Below are 26,645 nucleotides of genomic sequence, written 5' to 3'. Positions count from 1 at the left end.
TTCTCAATTTTGAATGCCATTTTGTTCAAAATGGAACTAGATATTGTTGAATTTAACATGTTTTAAAACAAGTGATTTTTACCCCCCTCCAGCAACTGCTTCGAGAACGACAGCAGATGGCCAGCCGTCCCTTTGCTTCTGTTGATGTAGCCCTGGAAGTGGGAGCTGAACAAACAGACTTTCTGCGAGGGTCATTAGAGGTAGGAACAGTGGTGCTGAAAGGGGACCGCTGTGATTTGCATATGTATATTACTTCTCTAAGCTGCATCTGCTTGTGAAGCCAAACAGAGTCTGATTATCTAGACTTGACAAGATTCAGCTACATACGTTATGCCATTTTCAAGGCACATAGTTTTAATAGTATGACATGAGCTGTAACAAAAGCCACTGGAGAATCTATTAGTCTAGGCAAGAGTGACAGACTGCTCACCTGGCAGCCCTTCCCTGATAAATAGGAGCTGAAGGAATTTAAGATATAGATATGATGGAAGAAACACAGTGCCTGTATTTAGTCCTTGGAGTGCTTAGTGCCCCTCAGTTAACAATTCACATCATTCTTTATTAACAAAGTTGGCTATAAAAGGTGGGTGGAGATGAGTTGCATTTTAATTACATAGTTTCACTTTTTGAACATTGAGAATTCTGGAATATAATGAATATTTTTATATGATGGCTGTATTAGTATATGCTTTTATTGCAAATGCAGAAATAGAGTATGGTGAAAGAGAAATGATTATGCGCAAGTAAATGCGGTATTAGAATCCTGAAGTAATGCATGAAATTTCTGAAAATAATAACCCCCAAAGAGGAAAAATCCACAGATTGTGATAAACATCTAATCAAAGCATTTTGAGGCATAGTAATTTTATTGTATGCTTGCCTTTTTAATTTATATTTCATATGTGGTAAGATGTTTAAGCAGGAAGATTAAAAAATACTATATAATTGAAATATTTTATTAGCTTTTTAAAAAGTACCCTTTGTGATTAACTTCATGTTGCTATTTTTAGACCTTACTTTTCTTCCTGGAAAGCAAGGAATGTAAAAATAGACTCCTCCAAATATCGAGATACAAATATAATTGATTTTGTCCGTAGAATTTTTGGTCATTCTGAAAAAAATAAAGTCAGACCTCATGGATGCTCTACAAACGACCAGATTTTAGAGGGCATTTCTCTATGAAATTTTTTTATTAATAGCTTTTGTGTACTTGATTTTTTAGTACTCTAGATCACAGGTTGCCATGGAAGCTTAGAACATTAGAAAATTTATGGGTATATCTTCCATTACTTAGGGAGAAGTGCTCTAATTTCTAAGTTTACAGTAAGTGCTTTGATTTCATTTTGACCCTTAGTTTCAAATAACTTTAGTATGGAACCTTTAACAAATAGAAAACCTGAACTGTTTGAATCTAACTTCCTTTTTCTCCTCACTTGTTTAAAACATTCTCAAATGCTGCTAAAACTCAAGTGAAAAGAGACAAACGAATGTAAACGATACATATGCAGGCCAGGGTAGAAAAGGAAAAATCAGAGACCTAGAAAACTCATAAACTTAAGAAACAGATGTAATAACTATGTATCTTCATAGCTGGTCAGTTGCTGCTTAATAGTGCTCAAGAAAGTATTCTCAGGTGTTTTTTTAACCTTAAATTTATTTTGTAGAGTTTAAAAAGTTCTACCTCTACTTTCTTTTTCCCCATATTTGCCTGGTAGTCCTTCTTTTATTCCTTTATTCCCAACTTCTCTGTACCCTTTTGTTTTACACCTATCCCTTGTAGAAAAGACTGTTAGCTTTTTATTTTCCCGGTCACTCTGTGTTTCTGTCTTTTGATTGGTACATTTAATCTGTTTACATTGACAATAATTACTGGTCTACCAAGGCTCATTTTAGCTACTCTGGTGTGTGTGTGTGTGTGTGTGTGCGTGCGTGTGCGTGTGCGTGTGCGTGTGTGTGTGTTGGTTGTCATTGTTGTTACTGGCCTTGCTTCTTTTTGGTTCTTTTTCACAGCTTCTTTTGGATAAATTGATTTTCTTCTAAACTGAGTATTAAATACTCTATTCCTATGTTTCTGATAGTTATCCCTTACTTACCAAGATTCATAGAAATGACTATTTTTCCCTATCAGTGTCTAAAACTTATTAATACAAATTCCTGCCCTGCCCATCTGAAACACAGTTATTACTTTAGCATGCTTTCAGCTCTCTCTGTTTCTCCCACCCTGTGTTAATACTGCCTGGAATTTTTGACCCAGATATTATAGGTGCACTTTTTCTGCATCACAGCATATTTAAATAACGATGAACCACCTTTACTCTCCTTTACTTTTTGTGTCTAGTTGCTTGCTAATGCATTTCTTTCACTTGTCACTAAAGTAAATCCTCCAAATATTTTCTTCAAAGAGAAACTTTATGCATTTGAGACCTTAAATACCTATATGCCAATATATTGATTTTGTCCTCACATGTAAATAATAGTTTAATTAGATATAAATTTTTGTTTCAAAGTTGTCTTCAAAACTTTAAAGATACTACTTCATTGTCTCAAGTCTGGTGTCAGTTTGATTATTTGTCCTTTACTAATGAGCTCCATTTTCTTTTTGGAATCTTTCAGAATTTTCTCTTGTTTTTCAGTGTTCTTAAATTTCCCTCTGATATATACATATGATCCTATTTGGCACTTTATGTACCCTTTAAATCTGCAGACCTGTAACTTTGTACAGTTCTGGCTAATCATTTTTACTATTTCTCTAAATATTTATTACTCTATTCTCTCTCCTTCTGGAATTCCTATTAGATACTCTTGATACTTCTTGTACCATCTATATTTCATAGCTTTTCTCTTATTATTTCCACTTTTTAATCTCTTCCTGATGCCTCTGGGAACACTCCTCAACCTGGTATTCCAGTATACAATTTTTTTCTTAGATTGTATCTTTTCTGCTGTTTAACCCATTCATTGACTTCATTTCAACAATTATATATTTTGTTGTTAATACTTGCAAGAGATTTTTCTTCATAACTGCTTGTTTATGGTTCATATTTCTAATACCCTCCCTTACTTTTCTGAAATGAAACCATTTATTATATTTAATTTAAATAGTTTCATATTTGCCATCCTTTAGTATAGACTGTTTCATTTTTCTATTTCTTTCATGGTGCTTACAAGTCTTTTTTTCACTCTTATGTTATTCAGTTAACACGTATTTTGTCATTAAGATCTACTTAAAAATAGGCATAATACCCTTGACTCTAGATTGTGCTCTTGTAGGTCATTTAGAGGTTGGAGGTGAGGAAGCTGCTTATAATGAATAATCTGGGCTCAAGCACCACCGCTCATCTGCCACGGGTGTCCCTTTCACTGCAGAGAACTTTCTATCTAGTACTTCTTTCCCAAGCATTATTATCAGATGGTAGCCTCCCTCTGGTATAATTGCCATGTCAGCAGTTGAACTGGGGAGAAGTGAATGCTTAGGAGTTGTCCAGCCTCCTGCTAGTGTGGCTGTAGGATCCCTCACCCTAGCAGAGTTCTAGAACTCCTCCGTCATTAGTTTGCAGCCTTGTGCTGGCACTGGCCTGATTCTGATGCTTTTCTGCCCCACAGCAGGTAGGGTAGGCGTCAGTCCACCCAGGACAACGTGGACTCTAGTCCTCTTCTAATACAGGTCACCATTTACTCCCTACAAGAGTCCTAATCACTTTCAGTCTTTCCTAGTGTTTCTTCAAGACTTTGTATTAACCTCTGAGTGTGTCCTGAGAGTCATCAACCTTCTGATTTCTTATATGTTATCTCTGTGTTTAAACTCAGGGGAGGGACAAGTGACTCATTCTGGCTTGTCATTTTTTGGCTGCAGGACCGTATGTGCAAGTGCTTTGTATTCCATAAAGCTTTATGTTAATGTTGGTATTTTATTTTCTCTTTTATTATTATTTAGTTATATGAATAACTGGTGTGCCTCTATTTCTTTTGTATCACTTGTTTTCTAAAACTTAAATTCAAAACCTCAAAGAAGAAAAATACCTACCTGCATACTCCCATTTAGAAAGCCCTTTTTATCTGGCGATCAGGTTCTACTTATCAATGTATAGTATTGTTAGTTTTTTTGAAACAGCTTTATTAAAATGTAATTCATATACCATACAATTCACCCATTTAAATTGTAAACTTTGATGGGGTTTAGTATATATACAGTGTGTAACCATCACCAGAAATCAATTTTAGAGCATTATCAAAAATTGATTTCATCTCCAAAAGAAACCCCATTCCCTTTAGCAGTCACTACCCCCTCCCTTTTTCCCCAAGCCTCTCTCTTAGCCCTAATCTACTTTTTGTCCTTATGAGTTTTCTTCTAGTATATTTTCATTCCATTTCATATAAATGGAATCATGCAATACATAGTCTTTTGTGACTAGCTTCTTTTACTTAGCATTATAGTTTCAGGTTTCGTTTCATCCATGTTGTGGCATGTATCCGTACTTCATTCCTTTTTATTGCCAAATAATATTCGATTTTATCGATATAGCATATTTTGTTTTTGCACTCATCAGTTGATGGACATCTGGGCTGTTTCTACTTTTTGGATATTTTAAAAAATGCTACTATGAATATTTGTGTACAAGTTTTGTTTCCATTTCTTTTGGGTATGTAACGAAGAATGGAATTTCTGGGTAATATGGTAACTTTTCATTCCTTGTTGAAAAGACTTTCTTTCTCCATTGAATGATCTTGGGAATCTCATTGAAAATCAATTGATCATAAATGTGAGAATTTATTTCTGTAATCTCAATACTATTCCATTAATCTATAGGTCTGTCATATGACAGTACAGCACTATTTTGATTACTATAGTTTCGTAGTAAGTTTTGGGATTAGAAAATGTAAGTCCTCCAACTTTCTTCTTTTTGAAGATTGTTTGGCTCTTCTGGGTCCTTTGAATTTTCACATGACTTTTAGGATAAGTTTGTCAGTTTCTGCAAAGAAGCCTGTTAGTACTTTGATAGGGATTGTGTTGAATCTGTGGATCAATTTAGGAGAACATATAGTATTTTAACATTCACTTTTTTAAGGTGGTACTTTTGTTAATTGAGTGCCTTTATCCTCCATCCTCAAAACCCTAAGTTCAGTACCAGGTTTCCTTCATCTTGATAAATAATTATGATTTCTGATATTTAAAGTTCCCTATATTCACATGTCTAATAATCTCAAGAAAATTGACAACTTAGAAATTTTTTTTGAATTCAGGTTGAAAATACTGTTGTTCAGTACAATAGATTGTTTTTAGATCTTAAATTGTTTACTTCTTCCTGTAAAAGTTAAACATCAGAAGTAGATATTAGCAGCTAATGCTAATTTCTTTCGTTGACATACTTTAGAAAATAATAGAGGTAGAAGCATAAAGTTTAAAATTATATTTTGTTTTCTTCTTTTCTAAGCATTTTGTAATAATTACTACTAAGTAGAAGTTATCTATCTGCTGTATATACACATACATATGTGTACATATACATTTATATGTGAGATTTATTTTCCATTGTCACAGTACGCTGGAAGCTGCTCCAAATTGCTCTTTTTTATGTACATAACTTAGTATGATGTGGTTTATTGATCTGCTTACACAGCAAATTCTGAAGCCTAGGCCTATTCTGAAATAACATTAAGGACTTTATTTAAACCTAGAAAATTAAAGTAATTGTAAAGTTCCTCTGCTGGGTTTTTCTTAAAATTCAGTGATTAAATTTGACACAAAGCCGTAAGTAAGCTAGCTATTACTATTCTGTAAATATTCATTGAGTATTCATAATGTGGTAATTTCAGGAATGGATTCCTTTTAAATTAAATTGGACTTATGTGCCACTCTGAGTTCCAAATCTGTACAGTCAGAGGGAGAATGTAAGGTATAATATGAAATTAATTACCTTTGATACATCTGTAGGTAGTGGTACTATACACCAGAATGTCCTGTTATATGAAGTAGATGTGTTCCTGAAAATTTTATATATAAGTTAATTATATTTTTTAATGAATGAGGAGTATTCAGTCTTCCCAAGAACTTTGTGTAAACCCTAGCTGTAAAACTCTTTGTGAGTAAAAAAAAATATTATAGTATGAATAATCCCCCCATAAATTATCTGTTTAAAAATCTGAATCATTGTATTTTTCTAAATTATAGTGACAAAATACATTACTAAAATTTAATAAATGCACTTAGAATGTAAATTTATATATAAACTCAATCTATTAGTTGGCTTTAAACTTATTTTTAAAAGAGGTTATTTTTAGGACTTCACTGGAGGTCCAGTGGTTAAGACTCCATGCTTCCACTGCAGTGGGCACGGGGCTCTATCCCTGGTCAAGGAACTAAGGTCCCGCATACTGCACAGCACGGCAGGAAAAAAAAGGGGATTATTTTTGTGGTGACCTTGTGACCCATATAGTATATATTTATCAGTTTTCTTCTGCCAAGTAATAGCATGATAATGTATGGTAATTGTTTAGCAGATTATTATGGAATGTTCCATATACGTCAGGCACTGTTCTAATAAGCACTTGAGAAACATCAGGGAACGAAACAAAGAACCCTGTCCTCATGGAGTTTATATTATAACAAGGAAAGTAAGTTATTTAATATGTTAGGAGGTGGTAAGTACAATGGAACAGGAAAAAATAAAGCAGGATAAGGGTTTTGGGAGTGCTTTGTGGAGGTGGGGAGAGTGTGCTGTATTGAATAGGGTGGTGGTCAAGGTGACCTCATTGAGAAGATGAGAGTTGAGCAAGGCTTGAAAGAGGTGAAGGAGTTAACCAGGCAGCAGATTCCTAGGGAAAAGTGTTCCAGGCTAAGGCAATGGCTAGAGCAGGGGCCCTAAGGTGGGCATGCCGGGCAAGTTCATGGAACAGCAAGCATAGGGTGGGGGCAGGTGCAGGAGGAGGCAGATGATATAGGGCCTTGTAGACCTTTGTAAGGATCTTGACATTCAATCCTACGTGAAGGGGAGAGAACCAATTGCAGGCTTTTGAGAAAGAACTGACATAATCTGTTTCTGGAAAAATCACTCTGCCTTTTGGGTTGAGAATAGTTTGAAAGGTGATATTGTATAGTTTCCTGAGAAGCAGACAGTAAGACAAGGAATTGGTTCATTTGAAGGATATGCTGGTAGGGAAATGGAGCCATGAGAAAGGGAATGGAGAGCAGTCAGTACCACTACGGACAAGTAGGGCTTAATCCCATTGGTGAAATTCTGGGAGTCAGGGTAAAATGCACGTCAGACTACAGACACCAGGACAATTCCTCACCTCCCTCCAATCACTGGTTGAGGGCCACTTCCCAGAAGGCCAGAGGAAGCCCTCAGGCAAAGAACTGAAGGCTTTGGCATTGGAAGTTAGCGGAAAACTGACATGGTAACTGGGCGGGGGGACGGAGGGGGGAGTGTAAATCAACCCAAAGTTTCTGCTACTAGGGCAAGAATAGAGGGAGAGAAACTTGTTCCGAGGCTACTGTAGGAATCCAGGCAAGGGATAATGCTGGCGAGAGGCGAGACCAGGGTCATAGCAGTAAAAGTGATGAGAAGTGGTCAGATTCTGGACTTTGCTTTTAAAGTTATTATGAGTATAACGTTCTCATTTTGAAAGCCTTTCAAGAGACTTTGTGTTTGTAAAATCCAAATAGAAAATAAGACAGAATTTTCTCTCTTTAACTGGCACTGTAATAGCTCTAAAACTTCTGAGGCTGTTGTACTTACTCATTGAGAGGAATAGTCACATTCTCTCTTAGTATACCCTCTCAAACAACAAAATATATGCTTTTCCTAGGTAACTGATGGAAACCATGAGAAAATGAGGTAAAAGAACCTAGAGCCCCTTAAGTGACTTAGACTGACTAGGCTCGTTAGATCTGGTGTCACATGAAAAGTATAGCATACAGTTTGATCACAAACAAGTTAATTTTTAGCCCATTAGGTTGAAATGATGATGATGTTAAGCATGTACATTCCCTGTTTATGGTTATTTGGGGGAAGAGTAGTGGTAGGAAGGAAGAAGGGAGGGAGTTGGCAGTTTTATAAACTTATATGAGTCCTCAATTGTCATTGACAGTTTTTGCTGGGATATTATTCTTTGTTTCTATTTTTATTTTTAATTTTTTTAGCCAATTATTCTTCTACCTCTAATATTGAAAAACTGGAAACCACTTTAATGGCCAAAACTAAAGGATTTGTTAGTTAATTTATTATATTTTACAAAATGGTATATACATTGTGATCTAATTTTTGATAAACATTGAAAAGGATCTGGTCTAATAAATTCTTAATAATAGTTGTATCTAGGTGGGTAGTATATATGGGTTATTCTTTTTGCATATCTGTATTGTCCTTTCTGTAATGGCATGCATGGCTTTTTTTTAACAGGAAAAAATAAAACCAACAGTAGAGTGAAAATATAAAATGTGAAGGTTTTTTCCCTTAAGTTTTAGACCCTTACATTGACTGCGTATTTGGGGGCTTGAAATTTTGCCAGGTATTTAACATGAATGTTTTCAATCATCATTTCTGTTCTAGGGAACAAAAACTCTTATGCATATTGTACATATTCTGGACTGCCCTGTTAACCTTTTTACTCATCATAATTAATTTATCCACATTTCAATTTTTGAAAATGTAGTTGACCATTGGGTTATAGTCTACAAAATTAGGGCTTAGGTGTTCACCAAGCATGCACTAGAGAGTGCTTTCCAAACAATAGAGATGAGGATTTATATGCCAAGGTAAGAAGCTTGAACTTTAGCTTCATAGGTCATGAGAACAAGTGAAGTGCTTAAAATGAGTTTAAGATACTATTTTTCAAAATATATTTACATATACTGTCTCAATCTCATGTGAACCTAGGTCAATCTTATAAAACCCGAAGCAGATTTTGTTTGTTCTGTTTACTATTGAAGAAACTGAGGCTCTGTGAGCTTAAGACCCTTGGTGAAGATCACAGTTTAGTCATCAGTAGGGCAAGAGCAGAGTTTGTATCTCAGATTTTGGCCCAAGAAATTTCTTTTTCACGGAATCCTTAAATATTCTGATTTTAGTTCAAATTGAGAATACATTTTAGGCCCCAACGTATCTCTGGAATATTTTTTCTTGTAAAGCTGTTTATAAGCATAGAATTACCTAACACTTCCGTAGATGCTCGTGTAGTCATGAGTAATTGAGACAGTTCAGCCTAGTACACTACGTAAGAAAAAAGGTGACGAGCACATTGTTTAAATCAAGGCCAGGCACGGTGAGCATCTCTCATGTTAAGAGCATTGTTGGCTTTGCTCCCAGAGCAGCGTGAGCCCAGTTCTCCGCTGATGGGTACAGCCAGTGGCCCCTCTGGCATTTCATTCCTGGCCTGGCATCTTCATGGACAGTAGTTTCGATGGTTGGACTGAGGATTTTCTGGGTTTCTTATTTTTCAGAGATTTATAGCTCTCTTGTGATACTTAATATTTTAATTATTTTATTAACATTTATTATCAATATTCTGATTATAAAAATAATAAATCCTCATTGTAGAAAAAAATGCAGAAATAATCAAAATTAAAGTATTGCATTCATAAATATCTGTTGCCAGAACTTTTATTTCCTTCCCGCAATATTTTCCTCTTACACATATTTTTTTTTTTTTACATCTTTATTGGAGTATAATTGCTTTACATTGGTGTGTTAGTTTTTTACATCTTTATTGGAGTATAATTGCTTTACATTGGTGTGTTAGTTTCTGCTTTATAACAAAGTGAATCAGTTATACATATGTTCCCATATCTCTTCCCTCTTGCGTCTCCCTCCCTCCCACCCTCCCTATCCCACCCCTCCAGGTGGTCACAAAGCACCGAGCTGATATCCCTGTGCTATGCGGCTGCTTCCCACTAGCTATCTATTTTACATTTGGTAGTGTATATATGTCCATGCCACTCTCTCACTTTGTCACAGCTTACCCTTCCCCCTCCCCATATCCTCAAGTCCATTCTCTAGTAAGTCTGTGTCTTTATTCCTGTCTTACCCCTAGGTTCTTCATGACATTTTTTCTTTTTTTCTTAAATTCCATATATATGTGTTAGCATACGGTATTTGTCTTTCTCTTTCTGACTTACTTCACTCTGTATGACAGACTCTAGGTCCATCCACCACATGACAAATAGCTCAATTTCGTTTCTTTGTATGGCTGAGTAATATTCCATTGTATAGCATATATGTATTTTTACAGAATCAAAAGTATATTCTATATGTGATTTTGCATTCTGTTTTTCTCACCAAGTAGTATAATAAGAACATTTTGCACTTCTAAGTTTGATTTTAAAATGCCATGTTGTTTTGTAGTATAACATAATTTATTTGGCTGTTTTATTTTCAATTAGTTTGATTCTAATTTCACACTATTATAAATAAGGCTTTAATTAATGTTTGTACATAACTCTTGATCCTAACCTATAAAAGGTAAACTGCTAGATCAAAAATTATGACCTTTCATGGATCTTGAGATATTTTGCTGACTTACTTTCCAGAAATGTTCTTTTTCAAACTACCTGTAACAAAGAATGAGAATTCCTGTTTTCCTGCATCTTTGTCAAAAATGATTTTTAAAGCATTTTAAAAACAATTTTGATAATTTGAAATATGAAATGTTATATTCTCCTTCAGATTTCTTATTGTTAGCAAAATCAAATATTTTCATATTGTCTTTAACCATCTGTATTTCTCCTAGTTCATTTTATTGGCTATTATTCCCATGTCCTCTTCTATTTAATAGCATTTACTGATAGTAATCTGACTACACAAGAAATTCTATATTAGTTACAGAAAATTTGGAAATGATTCATAGCTTATTCAATATATTTCTTCATCCTTCTGTTGGAACATTTTTTGCTTCTTATTTATAAATCACATATATTAAATGTTTGTAATTTTCTGTTACAGATATTTCCCTTCTGGATATTGCTATTAAAATGTTATATTTTCTCTATTTTTTTCTACTAATCAAACTGGTTTAGTAATATTTTCAGACATTACTTTTGCTTTCTATTTATCCTGAATTTTTAATTGTTTTTCCTTCTTTGCTGGCCTTCTCTTGAATTGAAGATTTTTAAAAATCAGTATTTCCTTTTCTCCTCAACTGATATGCATATTATACACTCTTTCTCCTCTTTTGGTGATTACTCTTAAAATTTTAGCAGGCATAGTTTCAGTCTGAAACTAATGAGCTCTTCCCAAACGATAAAAGGTCCTAAAAACAATTTAAATCTTGTTTTCATCTTATATGTCACAGTTATCTTATTTGTAGTTCTATGAGTTTTGTCACCCCTTGAATTAAACATTTTTATTGTTGCTGTTTTACACGATCAATATGTGTTTAAATTTTCCTATATAGTCACTATTTTCTTTGCTCACTGTTCTTTGCATTCAGAGCTTCCTTCTGAAATGTTTCCATCTTCCTATTATTTATCTTTAGAAATTGCTTTGGCACATGTCTTCTGATAATAGACTCTTAGCTTGCATCTCACTGCCTGCCTCTTCAGTTTCACTCAAGCCCTGGAGCATCCCCATTGCTTGCAATCTAAGAAATGTTTTGGAAATACACATTATCAAGCATCCAGTTTCTTTACAATAGGAGTGCCATACTCAAACATTTTGTTTATATGAAAATTGTTCTGGCTTTGGCTTCCATTGTTGCAGCTGAGAAATGTTCTGACAGTATAATTGTCATCCTTTTGTAGCAAATCTAGCTTTTCTTACCAATGACTTAAAATCTCTTTGTCTTTGGTGTTCTGCAGTTTTACCATGATTTTCCTAAGCATAAATTTATTTGTATTTATCCTTCTTGGAAAATTTTGTATTTTCTAGGTCTGAGGATTCAAAGTCTTTCTTTACTACTAAAAATTCTCAGTTATTATCCATTTGAGTTGTACTCTCCTCCATTTTCTGTTTTCTCCTAAGATTCTGTTTAGATGGATGTCAGATCTTCTCATTCTACCTTCAAAACCTCTTAATCTCTCAGTTTAGTGTTTTCCATCTCCTCTCTCTGTGTTTCTTCTGGCTTATTTCTTCAGAGCCTTGTTACAGTTCACTACTTCTTTGTTCAGTAGTATATAATCTGCTGTCTACCCTAGCCACTAGGTATCTTTCAACACATATTTTTTTCATTTTTAAAAGTTCTGTTTGGTTCTTTTCAAATCTGCTTAGTAGTTTCCGAAAGTCTCTTCTTGCTTGCTAGTTTTTATTCCCTCACATTTTATTCCAAACATTTTAAAAAAATTTATATCCAATCATTTTAATACCTGAAATCCTTGGAAATCTAAATCTATCAATTTCTTTCTGTGGGCTTTCATTCACTGTGGCTTATTTCCTGGTGTGTTTAGTGATCCTTATGAGCTCCCATTTGTTTTGATCTTAATCTGTGGTTTTCTAGAAGCCTAAATATAGAATGCTGTTCTCCAAAGAGGATTGCTTCTGCTATAAGCCAAGACCTGCCATTATTCTTTAACCATTTCTTCCAGGGTCCCTGGCAAAGTGCAGGGATCTCAAGTTCAGCTTTCTTGCCTTGTAAGTTACTTATATCAGCTTTTATCCTCAGGGCAGCTCTGCTTTCATGTTTGCTTGCTGCTCCCTCCTCCCCTTTCCAGTTTTAGCTGGTTGCCTTGGAACATTCCCTAACTGCAATGCTTTAAAAAGAATTTGGTTATTTTGTAGTGAGAGGACCCTACTTAAATTATAGTTTGTCTTCAATAGCAACTCAGTTTTCCTGGGTGCAGGTTCTCTTCTTTTTGGATTGATGCTCTTCTCCTGGCATTAGCTTGTTATATTCATTATCACCACTTTGAGATTCCAGTATTGGCAACCTCTGAGGGGGTGGAAGGCCACAGGCGTGGGAGGGTTCTCTGTACTTGTAAATGGTTAGTGGTATAGAAACAGTCAAGCCACCAATTTCCTACTGATCTTTTTGTACTCCCTAAGTCTCAGGAACAAGGAGGACTCGGAATACCTATTATGTTTTTTCTTAGCTTCTTAGGGACCAGAGAGCCCAAGGATACTCTGTTAGGGATTATACTGACCTTCCTCCTGGTATTTACAGAGCTCTCTAGACCATGTCTCTGTAAAATTCATACCCTGGGTCTTGATGCTAATTTCTGTGCACTTCCCCAGTTCAAAGAGGGTAGCGTTCGGCAGGAGTTCCCTCAGCCAGAGCTTTTATAGGACCCAAGCCCTGTTTGCACATAACTACCCAGAGGCCACAGGAACCGTTGGCCTCAAAGATGATTTTCAGTTGGTAGTAGAGAGAAGTAGACTGTTAAGGTCACATCTTCTCACATCCCTCATAACAAATGCTTTAGAAGACAAAAGGCTTTCTTATTTTAAGAAAATTATTTAGAAAAAAATGGAGATTTCTATAGGCACATTTTTGGTTCTTGAAGTAGGGAAGGATATGGATTCCCCAGGTGCATTTAGAATTTTCTTTATCTTTCTTTTAAAATTATAAAAAGACTTCTCTTCACCAAGACCGTTTAGCAGAAAATGTTTTAAAAAAATTTTTTAGAAGTATAAGATTTGGAATTATAACAGAATTATAATGGATTTCATGTTTCAATGGAGCATGAATTAAGAATTAAAGATGATTGGTTCTTCAGAATTAACATGATAAGAATAGGACCCATTAACATGGGATGAATATAATATAATACTTAAATTACTGGAATCTGCATGGTTCTAAATTGATATAATCAGAAGTCACAATATGTTTAGGCATGAGAAAAGTCATCTGTTTATATTCTTAATACCTAGCTTTATAAATGCCTTAGATTAACTGTACTTGTAAGTAAAGTACTGCTAGCATCTTTCATTCAGAATTCAGTGAGTTCAAAGCTAAAGATATGTATTTATATTTTTTATGCACTTTCAAAATTAAAATTTTATAAATGGAAGTTTTCATTGAGCTATTAAAACTTTATGGTTATCTTAAATCACTTAGAATGAATATAAACTACCTATGATGCAGAAAAATATAAAGATGAAAATGAACAACAACAAAAACGTAAGCCCAGTTTCACCTCACGGTGTCTGATATGATAAACAGAAACATTTACAAGTGCAAAAGGCTTGTAACCCTGGTTACCTATATTCATATTGGCTGGCTGTCATTCAGCAGAATGATACTTTACTTAAGGATACTGTCATATCATAATTGAAGCAATACTAGCATAAATTTTCTTTTTCTTTTTTTTTTTTTTGCGGTATGCGGGCCTCTCACTACTGTGGCCTCTCCCATTGCGGAGCACAGGCTCCGGACGCGCAGGCTCAGCGGCCATGGCTCACGGGCCCAGTCGCTCCGCAGCAATGTAGGATCTTCCCGGACCGGGGCACGAACCTGTGTCCCCTGCATCGGCAAGCGGACTCTCAACCACTGCGCCACCAGGGAAGCCCTAAATTATTTTTATATAGCAGTCTTGCAGATAAGAAGTGGCTGTGTAAAGTAGGCTACAATATCATTTATTGGAAAGTCATAAATACAGTTTAGCAATTCTTGAGCGCAGTGTTCCAGCTCTGAGTAAAAAAGACTGAATTTCCAACCCCACTCCCCATCCTTATCCTTTACCTACTCTCAGGTAAAACAGATAGTTTTGAACCCATCCAAAAAAAATTGTGGGCAGATTATATCTGCTGCAACCAAGGACACACAGTATTCAAGGGTAGTTTTGAATACTGTCAAACACTTTCAACACTCATTCCTTGTATATGTGTTAAAATATTAATGTTTAATATGTTAACATAAAACTAATATTACTATCTTAATTAGTACTGGTTACTCAGTAACAATCACGAAGAGCTAGCTATATTTTTGGTTCATTTTTCTAACTTTTTAGATTGTCTTGAGGGATTTGTTGTGTGCCTGATTGTGTGCAGTTTTATTTTCTGATTTTTGTTTAAATATTTTATTGGGCTATAGTTCCCTATGGCAGTTGTTATTACACTAAAGTTATGCCTCTGTTTAATATATTTTCTGCTTTCATTTCATGTAAAATCAGTTACTAATTTAACTTATATTTCTTCTTTCTTTCCATTACATGCATTAGTAGATAATCTGATCAAGTTCATATCCTCAGTGGAATAACTGACTGTAAGAATTCTATAAAATGCTGTTAAATCAAATAGAAATCTTATAAAGTATAATCCCAGATATTGGAAGTGTAGTGCTAGATATTTTATATGTAGAATCTAAGAAACCAATAATGTTATACTTTAGCTAAGTAAACATCTTCATACGTTCCCATACTTTTCTTTCTTAGAAAATAAAATAGCAACCAGGTCAAAATTTAGGGTATTAAATCTGAAAATTTACCTTAAATCTTAATATACATTTTCTTTTTAATCAAGGATTACAGTTTTACATTTTTCATACCAGAGATCTTTGTTCATATTTATATCTTATAATTTTGTTCATATTTATTTTAAGTCTCATTTAATTTTTGGTTCATGAAGAAAGGCACTGGATTAACCATTAATGGCATATAAAAATAGAGCAGACTATCAAATAGATAGTTTATATGCAATTTTTCATGGAGAAAGGTTCGTTATTTCTTAAGGACTTTCTCATCTCTAACACATTTTAGGAAACAAAAGCAAAAATAACCCAATTTTATTTTTCCATATCTCATAATAGAAAGTCAATCTTATAAAGAAATTCTATACTATAATAAATTTATTCAACAAATATTTACCAAAATTACAATGTGCAACTCAGTACAGATGGATATGGAAAAGATACGGTCTCTTCCTTCCAGGAATTTATACACTAATGGGAAAGATAAGATGCAAAAGTACCTCTTATATATATGTACATATATATGTATATACAATGTGATTAATGCTAAAAGGACAAAAAACAGTTTCTGCTGTATAGCAAAGTGAACAGTTTCTGCTGTATAGCTAAGTGAATCAGCTATACATATACATATACCCCTCTTTTTTGGATTTCCTTCCCATTTAGGTCATCACAGAGCACCGAGTAGAGTTCCCTGTGCTATACAGTAGGTTCTCATTAGTTACCTGTTTTATACATAGCAGAGTATATATGTCAATCCGAATCTCCCAGTTCATGCCACCCTCCCTTCCCCCCTTGGTATCCATAAGTTTGTTCTCTATATCTGCTGTGTCTCTATTTCTGCTTTGCAAATAAGTCAATCTGTACCATTTTCTGGCTTCCACATATAAGTGATATTATACGATATTTGTTTTTCTCTTTCTGACTCACTTCACTCTGTAGGACAGTCTCTACATCCATACACGTCTCTGCAAATGACACAATTTTGTTCCTTTTTACGGCTAATATTCCATTGTATATATGTATCACATCTTCTTTATCAATTCCTCTGTTGATGGACATTTAGGTTGCTTCCATGACCTGGCTATTGTAAATAGTGCTGTACAGCAGAAACTGGCCCAGCAGTGTAAAGCAACCATACTCCAATAAAAAAAAAACTGTAGAATACATAGAAAAGAATAACAAAATTACTACATACTACACCTCAAAACTCATGCAGTTTTGAGTTTTATGCTCAGGGTGGCTAAGGGACACTAATGCATTATTTTATATTTTGTGAACTTTGAATTAAGTGAATGGATTATGTAGTCAACAAAAATTTCAAACTTGTGTTTTTAAGAAATATGAATATTTTTCTATACCTAGAATAAAAAGCTTTCCATAAAAAAAGGACAAAAACACAAAGGAGAGAAAAAAATTTAAAACTCAGTATATCATTAAATGTTTCATGAAAAATTGTAGTAGTTCTTGGCCTTTAAAGATAGATGAAATGTCAATAGGTAGAGGAAGGAGTAGAGTTGAGATAGGGGAAGGGTAAAGAGACATGCCAAGTTGAGGGAGCGATATGAGTAAAAGACAAGAGACAGAAAAGAGTGTTGTACGTGTGTGAAACGGTAAAAGGGCAGGATTAGCTAAATGAGGAAGAAATTGTGGGGTTCAGGTAGATGTTGGAACATATTATGGAAATCAATTTTAACGAGATGCTAAGGACCACACGGAAATTTTTTGAGCAGAATTTTGTGATTGGTTTTAGCAAGTGTCTGCCTGGCAGCATTCTGTATGATTAATTGTTTTGAAGAATAATTGAGATGGAGAAACAAGCTGGCCACTTAAACCCTGAACTAGTGGCTGTTAAAACGTAAAGGAGCAAACATATGGAAAACTAGGATTTACAGAACTAAATAGCTGATTAAATATGGAAATGGAGCCTGGGGCACAGAGAGGGAAGGACCAGAATGCTGCTGAGTTCCTCATACATGCTAGAAGTCATGGGTGTGAGAAGAGAAAAGAGAAACAAGGACAGAATCTCTGGAAATTGCTACAACTAAAATGTTGGAGGCATAGTGAAGGAAAGAAAGTATCAAATGACAGACCGGGAGAGAAGCAACTTGAGATGTTTAGGACCATTAGAATTTAGAAAAAGAAGGCATGCCAAAAAGGATGAAGTGACAAACAATGCCATCCGTTTCATAAGCAGTCGGTGAAGCTGAGAACTAGGGAGAGGAGATGGAATTTGGTAATTGTGTAGTCATTGGCGACTTTTGCGGAAGTAGTTTCTATTGAAGGGCAGAAACAAGACCATAAAGACAGGGTTGAAGATGAGAACATGGGTGCAACAAGGTGGACTGCTGTTTTGAAATTGATAATGTCGTAAGGAAGGAAATGAGACAGTAGTTTAAGAAACTGGCAGGTTCAAGAGGAGTTCCTCTGGGAGAAGAATTACTGATGTGGAAAAAAATGTAGGTTAGGATAGAGGAGAGGGAAAAGCAGAGAGAGGATCAAGGAGACAAGTATAAGGATTAATTTTGGAAAGATAAGAGAGGCTAAGAAAATGATGAGTTAAAAATTAAAGGGAATTTTGAGCAGTTCCATGTGATAGTTTACCTTTGATGTTCTTATTTTTTATGGTACTATTAGGAATAAGGTTACCTGCCTAGAGTGAGCTGAGGGTGTAAGGTGGAGGCTTAAGAATAATAGAAGAGTTGTAGAACACTTGTTGGAAAGGCTCTGATAGTTGGTTAAGACAGGAAACTGGGAGTTATCCAAGATTTCTCTTTCTACTCTGTTCTCCGTTTTCTATCAGTCATTGAGCCCTGTCAGTTCTACAATGTAAATATATCTTAAATTCATCCTCACTACTACTTTTCTGATTTCAAGCCTCAAGGTGTTTTTTTTCCTGATCTTACTATATTACCGTCCTTTCTGGTCTCCCTGCCACTATCTACCTCCCTCCTCCAGGCTTTTTTCCACGTTGCTACCAAAGTGATCTTCCTAGGGTGCAGATATGTGTGTATCACCCTTCTCAAAATTCCCCAATGGATCCTCATCTCTTACAGTGAAAATTCAAATTCCTCTGCATACTGTACCGTATCCTACACTCCTTTCCTATCTTATTCCATCTTTTCTTGCCCTCTGACCCCAATAACCTGATCCCTACCCAACATCCCTTGCCTCTATCCTTGTTTCTACTGTTCACTTGTCCTTGAAGAAGTTACCTATCTGGTAGAATTCAACAAATTCTTCTGGTCTGAAAAAAAAAAGAAAGAACGTTTGAATAAAGGAAGAGATGAATGAAAAACCTTATCTTAAGGTGACAAAAAGGATTGCTAAGCAGCAATGAAAACCCAAAGGAACTTAGCATGAATTTTAGTAAGGACAAGGACTTTGTCTGAAAGTTGGGATCAGAAATGAGGAAAGCACCTAGTAGAGTTCACTCAGGGTTAGATACTGGCAAGGTGAATAAAGATAATCACGTTAATGAGAGATGCTGGGATACCAATATGAGAGCCTCTTTTAGATTTGCTGGGGGTGGGAGCGAGGAGTTTGATAGGGAAGGCAGGTAAAGGGCTGTGGCTGACATTATAGATGCTCAAGGGATAGAGAGTTGAGATTAATTAATTAGTTAACTCACTATTTATTTACTAATCTAACATTCATTGCATACTTCCTTTATGTCAAAGGTTGAGAATACAGAAATTAATATAGGAGCACAGTCCCTACTCTTGTGAATAACAATTAATTAGGAGTGAGGTAGAAATTCAGTGTTCAAGATCTTAAAGAGATTTGAGTTATTAGGGCTGCCTGGTTTTGCCTTTTTATTGATCATTAACAATGAAGTAGATGTGTTCTAATCATCCAGTATTACAACTTCCTTACTTCATTTTAATGCACTAAAACACACACACAATGGCCCAGAATTAAAAAAACAAAAAACGAAAAACAACTTTGTTTAGAGAAGATGGTGATTTTGAGTGAACAGACAAAATCTTTTGGTGACCAAATTGGAAAATGGTATTTAAAGACTATGTTGTCCACGTGCACACATGTATCTTCATACAGGGAAAAGTAAGTGTAAATGATTTATGTACTCTATGTGAGTAAATATTGAGTATTATTAAGCCTACGTACCTTTTTTCAAGGTTTTACTTTTTTAGAGCACTTTTAGGTTCACAGCAAAATTAAGAAGGTACAGAGATTTCTCATATGCCTGCCCACTGCTCTCACACATACCCTACCTAAGTTTTCTGCCTATAACTTCTTGTTAGAATATTCACTTTCAAAATTATATGAATTTTTGAAGTATGTGTTGTATATGTGGCCCTTGAATCTCTCTTTGAAATGATAACATTATGACTTCTGTGAGTATGTTTTGGGGAACTTTTAGGAAGTACATTCTCGAAATAGAATAATTTTACTTTATATAAATTGAATTTCAAGAAGTTCCATAGAACATTTTATTAAAAGTACATCACCTTTTGATGATCCCATTTATTTGGAAAGAAAATAACAAGAAAACGTGCCATGCGCTATAGTAGGCACTCCAGACAACACAAAGGTGTTTCTGATACAATCAGTGCCCTAGACTATCTTAGAACCTACTGTGGAGAATGACATCAGTTTCCCCACCCCTTTAGTTATCCCCTTCTCTGCCCCTGCTCTCCTTTCTTTCTCTCCCAGATTAGTTCTGTTACTCCACGTGCTCTCGTGCATTATAATAACTCACGCACATAATAGACCTGAAGCACAATGAGATCCCAGAATACTTTTGATTCATTAAAGAAAGTTTAATTTTAGTATAATTAGGAATAAAAGAAATTTTATTGTAATGAGATTAATATAAGATCACTCTTTCCATCATAACATTTGATTAACTGCATACCTCCAGTCTCCCGCTATATTGAATGAAGTGTAAGTGTATGAGTACATAAATGCATGTATAAGTGTGTATGCACGGTTTTTATCAAGTACTGAGAGGAAATGTGATTGACTTAATGACATATTATTTAACTATTTTTCTGTGTATTCTTGAATTATCAAGGCAATACAGACATCATAACATCAGTTATTAATTTTATATAATGTTAGTTTCTCTCTCTGATTAGAAAATTAAAACATTCTAATTATAGGAACTTTGGAAAATACAGGAAAGTATATTATAAACCTAAGCCTCATCCGTACTCCGTAAGTTCTAGCAAATGTACACAGTCATGTAGTGACCACCTCAGTCTAGACAGAGAATGAGTTCCCTCATGCCCTTCTGCAGTCAGTTCCATCCCTCTGCCCTAAACCCCTGGCAACAACTGATCTGATTGTTTCCTTATGGTTTTGCCTTTTCTGGAAGGTCAAATAAATGGAACCGCATTACTATGTAGCCTTTGATGTCTGACTTCTTTCACTTGGCATAATGCTTTCAAGATCCATCTGTGTCATTGTAGGTGTCAGTAGTTTGTTCTGTTGCTGAATAGTGTTCCATTGTACGGATGCACACAATTTATTTGTCCAGTCACCAGGTGATGGACATGTGGATTATTTCCAGTCTGACTATTGTGAATAAAGCTGCCATTAACGTTTGCATATAGGTCTTGATATGGAAATATGTTTTCATTTCTCCTGGGTAAATATCTATCAGTAAAATTGTTGGGTCATAACATAAAAGTATATTTAACTTTAACAATTTTCCAAAGTGGCTGTACCATTTTGTATTCCCATCAACAACATCTAGACGTTTCAGTTGCTTTGCATCCTTACTAGGTATTGTTAACTTTTTGAATTTGTTTTGTTACTCTGATATGTGTATGTTGGTATATCATTGTTGTATTTGGTTTTGAGGATACCTAAACTTCTTTTCAATATAGATGGAGCCTGCCTATCCATTTATAGGTATCCATATCTTCAAATATTAATATTTTCCATAGATACATATGCGTAGACATCAACTAAGGGATATTCTAAAATAAAAGACTGGGAGTAGGGGATATCTAATATATGCCTATAAAATAAGAATCCAGAAATGTAACTTTGGAAAACTATTTTCATAATACCATTGTATTTTTCCAGCTTCCTATGAGGCCCTCTTTAGTGACATAACACCATTAAATAAGAAATAAAATATTAATATCAAAGATTAATTTTTAACTTTTATAATGAAAAAAAGCATAAGTAGAAATAGAAAAATGAATTATATTCCCCAGCTTTAGCAGATGGTGGCTCATGGCCAATCTTGTTTCATCTCTATCCCCCTTTTCCCCCTGCTCCACAAGTGGTTATTTTGAAGCAAATGCCAGGCACCAAAGATTAAATTTTAATTGAATCTCAGTGCTCTTGAGTTATCATATTAGTATCGAAAATAACTATTTTTAAATGTTTAAATTTTAAAAATTAATTTCTAGTATTTACCTGTAAGGTTTTATCAGTCTTTTGTTTTGACCTATTTATATGTAAAGTGTAAAGTATTTGCTAAGTATATTATTCCAAGCGTTTATTCAATAAGCTATGGGAAATCATCACACCTAAATGGGAATAAAAACCCATTAAGTGAGATTGTTTTACTTTATTAGCATATTGTGTATATAGTTTCTTTGGTAGTACTGTATAGACATGAAATTATAGGAATTGCAGGTCTGCTTAATAGAAGGTGCTACTTAAGTTAACAATATAGGTCATTTGATCTATTTTTTTCTTTACTACATTATAATTTTTAAATTACACATTGACTATAATCCTAGGAGTACTTTCTTAATTCTTATTATAATACTGATCTAATTTTTCTCACTGGGAAGCTCAACTGAAGTACATAACCGGTTTTAATTAAGAATGAAAAAAAAAGAAAAAGAAACTTCACATCATTAGGAATTCTTATTTTTGCCACTCTAACAAAAAAGACCATAAGCAATATGAGATTAATCAGATGTGAGAAATGATAACCAACCATTTTAAGGGCCACCTATGATAAACTATAATAATTGGGGAAGTAACCTTGACATATTTCAGTCCAAGTATGAGTATCCAGAGTTTATTATATTCCAGACTGTATCCATTACCAAAGATGTAGGGCCAAATTAACTTTAATGTTGCACTCTTCACAAGACATTCCATAGCTAGCAATAACATTAAGATAATACTGTTAAAATAAGAATTTCAAGTATAAGGCAGATGAGACTGTGAGAAACATGACAGCCTTAATGAGCAGTAGGAGTTGGTATTCACTTTGATAAGGAGCATAGTTATCATAGATAGAAAGGAAACGAAATACAACCTTCAGCCTTTCATATTGTGTCATGTCACCTGCTATTGATAACAGCTTTGGGTTCAAATTCATGTCTGTTCATTCTCACAGGCTGGCGCTAGGATGATGGTCCGGTGAATCTTTCAGTTGCAGCTAGAACACCTCCATTTCTGTAGTGTTTCATTTTTCCAAATAGCTGAAAGCATTTGTTCTTATCACATCTTTGTTAGGAAAGGGGATCGAGGTATTGGCCCCTTCTTGCAGGCTGCAAAACTGGATTAGTAAATCAGTGGTCACATTGGGAATAGATTCAAATTACTTGAAAGTTCACCAAATGCTTATTAAGGGTACTGATTTTAACCAAAGCATGTGTAATGAGTATGACCCAAGTACAGTGTCATTCTTTGTGTTATATTAGACATGTCCTCATTTTTTAATTTTACAGTGGTAGGGAGAGAAGGAACTAGTGAAGATCACTGGTGGGCTTAAGTAAGATCAGAGGAGAAAAAGGCTGCTATTGACAGCAGTCTATTCTTTGTAGTCCTTAAGCAGAAGCCACTCCTACAGTGGCTGTGACCCTTCTGCTTGGTTAGTCAAGCTGGTGAATGTGTACAGTCATTGTCGGCCTGGTGTGACTTAACACAGAAATCTACCCCTGGGGTGGCTGGCAATGTGGAAGCACAGTCTTACAGGTCCTGAAGTTCCAATGCTGTTTTATACAGTTAAGGAAGGCTAAGAGGCCATCCTGCTCATCTGCTCTATAAATCATTTGCTTAGTGTTAGTGATCAGTTGCATCATTTTTGCCGCTCTGTTGTAAATTTTTAGGGTTTAAAGTTTCTTTTTGTTCACTTTGGATTTTTCCATGCATGTGCAAATGGAGATGATTCTTTACATAAAGAATAAACGTATATGATACCTTTGGCTATTTTTAAAAGTCTGGAGCTCCTTTCTGCTTCTGGAAAAGCCTAAACACTATTTTGGTTTTAATTTACCGTATATGTCACTATTTATTCACCACTTGTATAATACAATCATTTTCCTCAATTTCTTTATGAATACATTGCTCTTAAAACACTTTCATCCATATTGCTTGCTCTAGAGCATGACCGATTTTCATAGTCTTTACTACAATATGCTGTATAATACCCATAATGTTTGTGCTGTCTGCTCTCATATTTACTTAATCTGTCATCAAAGGGAGCATGGCTGCTGCCTTTAAGTGAACCAATTGATTATACAGCATTATGTTTAGCTTCCACAAGCAGAAATTTTGTTTTGTCCCTTAGGAACCTTATTTCTGGAAATGAGCATCCCATCTAGTTTCAGAATGTTCATTTATTACATGCAAATGTATTTTAGCTTACATCATACATACTTAAATGATAGGATCTATAAGTGACAGTAAAATGTAGACAGCAGTTTATTAGTGCCTATGATGATTTTAAATATAATCACAATGAAACTGAGTCAAATTACAAATATTACAGTAAATCATTCGAGAAGAACCACAGAGTTCAGATGCAAAATTTATGTTCTTAAATTAATCAGTTAATATATTGTCTAAAAATCTAAAATATAATACCATATTATTGGAGCAGCTTTGCTAAACACAACTTATACTTTTTAAATGTGAGAACATAGTGGATTTCAACCACATTGTTATAATAATTTAGTATGTTTTGTGTCCTATCTATTTTATTTTCTTTCCTCCTTTATCACTGGAAACAATGAACCAAGAATCCCAAAATAAGGAAAACTCACTATATTTCTTCTCATTCATTCTTTTTTGTCCTCTTAGTTGTACTTAGAAACTCAGCATTGTCATTCCCTGGGCTTCCTTTATGTATAGCCTTGTGGTGTATCTGAACATATAGCTTTATATATGAATTTTTAAAATTAATTTTAAAAGTCTTCATAATCTTTTAGTAAAAAATAAAGTATAAAAATAGTAAAAGACATATAAACATTAAAATGTTGAACAAAAAGTACTTTTATTACTTAGTATCACCTTTAAACATGTAATTAATATTGTCACCCTCAGAATAATGTTTAAAACTGATCATTTGAAAATGTTATTTTGGCTATCATGCATTCCTTTTGGTGGAGAATAATTGGTTCATTTCATTGTAGTCAGGTTTAGATCTTAGTAACATGTACATCTCTTGGAGGACTGTTGTTTTAGAATTGTAAGAGAAATAAAGAGGAGTGAAATCAAGGGCAAGAGTGTATTCTCTAATGCAAAGAACATTAAATTTGAAGTCAGAAGACTTAATTCCAGTTCCAGTTCTACTTTTTGCTTTGTGACCTTGAGAAAGTAACTTAAGCTTTTCTGAGCTTCAAGTTCCTCATTTATAAAGTAGTGGTAAGAAATACCTTGTATGCCTAGCACTCAGAGTCCTCACTGGATCAAATAAGGTCTGCTACATTTAGATAGCAAACACATCATTGCTAGCTAAACATAAAGTATTCTAGCAGAGATTTACTATCCAACACTTTCATTTATACATTTTTAATAATGATTTATTGGGGCTTCCCTGGTGGCGCAGTGGTTGGGAGTCCGCCTGCCGACGCAGGGGATGCGGGTTCGTGCCCCGGTCTGGGAGGATGCCGTGGAGCGGCTGGGCCCGTGAGCCATGGCCGCTGAGCCTGCGCGTCCGGAGCCTGTGCTCCGCAACGTGAGAGGCCACAACAGTGAGAGGCCCACGTACCGCAGGGAAAAAAAAAAAAAAATAGAGAGAGAATGTTATCAGAAAGTAAGAAGAGGAAAGACCGGGGGAGTGTCAGATGGGGAGAAGGTGAAGACAAGAAGAGGAGGAGGAGGAGGAAAGTGGCGGGGAAGAGGAAGAAAGAGGAGTGGTTGAGTCCAGATTGTTTCATAGGGGAATCTGACTAAGCTTTCAGGGAACAAATGGTATCAATGCTATCTAAACTCTTCTAGAGTCTAGAAGGAGAAATACGTCCAAAAGAGGAGTGTGATCGGATTTCAGAGAAAGGAGAGTGTACTTTCACCTAGGAGACTAGTAAAATTTTGGGTTCATTTAGTTGGTTATATATTCAGCAGATGCTTACTGAGCACCCACTATGGACTAAACTTTGTTGTAGGCGCTGTGATTCAGCAATTATTAAGACAGTCAAAACTCCTGCCCTCACATAGCTGACGAAGATAGACAAACTTAAATACTGTTTGACAAATCATTAGATAAGGGAACATTTGCTGAGAGGATTCATAAATTACAGCTTGTCTAGTTATCAAAGAGCAATCTGTGTCTTAGAACCTTAAAATAATTTCAATCATAGATTTTATAATCTTAAAAATAATTTGTCATAAATTTTAAGTGTATTAATAACATTTAATTATGCAAGTGATATGTGTGAATAATTAGTCAGTCGTGTGTACCATTTAGATTTATAACTCAAGATTTCAGTAAAGAGAAAAAAATTCAATTTGTTTTTCTCTGGAAATTCTTTAACTACATAGTAGCATTACTTTATTAATGACAATAAAAGGAAAACATAAACATATTGAATTAAAGTACAATTATCAAAGACTAGAATAAAATTAACAATGTTTTTAAAAGTTAATTTGCTTTTTAATTATCCCATTATAAGTACATACATTTGAAAAGCAATAATATATAAGCAAGATACATTATTTTTTTAATATGTAGATGATGTTTGAAATATAAAAGAATTCCTAGACTCTTCCCCATAACTCCATAGTCCCCTACTCCATGGGTCCTTGGCCTATAGATTGGGAGGCTTTACTGGAAATAGAGCTATCTTTTCAACAAAATGTACGGCAGTCATCTGTTTCATTTAATTTGCTTTACCAGTGAAATCCCGTAGAAACAAAATGTTTCCAGTACTTTGATAAATTGAGTTGTCCTGAGAGAGAACTGTTATGTATGAGTTTGGTCAAGGACTAAGGACAAACTTGGGAGACTCCCTCCTTCCGCTTAATGTTGTGTGATACTAGGTGAATTAGCTTACCAGTGGCACCATTTCTTCATCTAGAAGACAGGGATAATAATACCTGCCTTCATATGTTATGAATGTGAAATGAGATAGATGGAGTTGCTGATATTA

The 26,645-nt window shown here is 34.8% G+C and overlaps 1 protein-coding gene across 3 annotated transcripts in view; it reads left to right on the top strand.

The window, feature by feature from the left end:
* The window catches only part of ATRNL1 (attractin like 1), a 742,727-nt gene that overhangs the window by 449,841 nt on the left and 266,241 nt on the right, over positions 1-26,645 (top strand). For all 3 annotated transcript variants that reach the window (XM_033841823.2, XM_073793921.1, XM_073793922.1), the window contains one exon: positions 93-200. In XM_033841823.2, coding sequence (XP_033697714.1) covers positions 93-200 — 108 coding nt within the window. The remainder of the gene's footprint in view (positions 1-92; positions 201-26,645) is intronic.

Source organism: Tursiops truncatus, chromosome 16 (genome assembly GCF_011762595.2).
Source record: "Tursiops truncatus isolate mTurTru1 chromosome 16, mTurTru1.mat.Y, whole genome shotgun sequence".
Lineage (NCBI taxonomy): Eukaryota > Metazoa > Chordata > Mammalia > Artiodactyla > Delphinidae > Tursiops > Tursiops truncatus.
The sequence above is the reverse complement of the archived record's forward strand: the minus strand, read 5'-3'. Positions and strand labels throughout refer to the sequence as shown.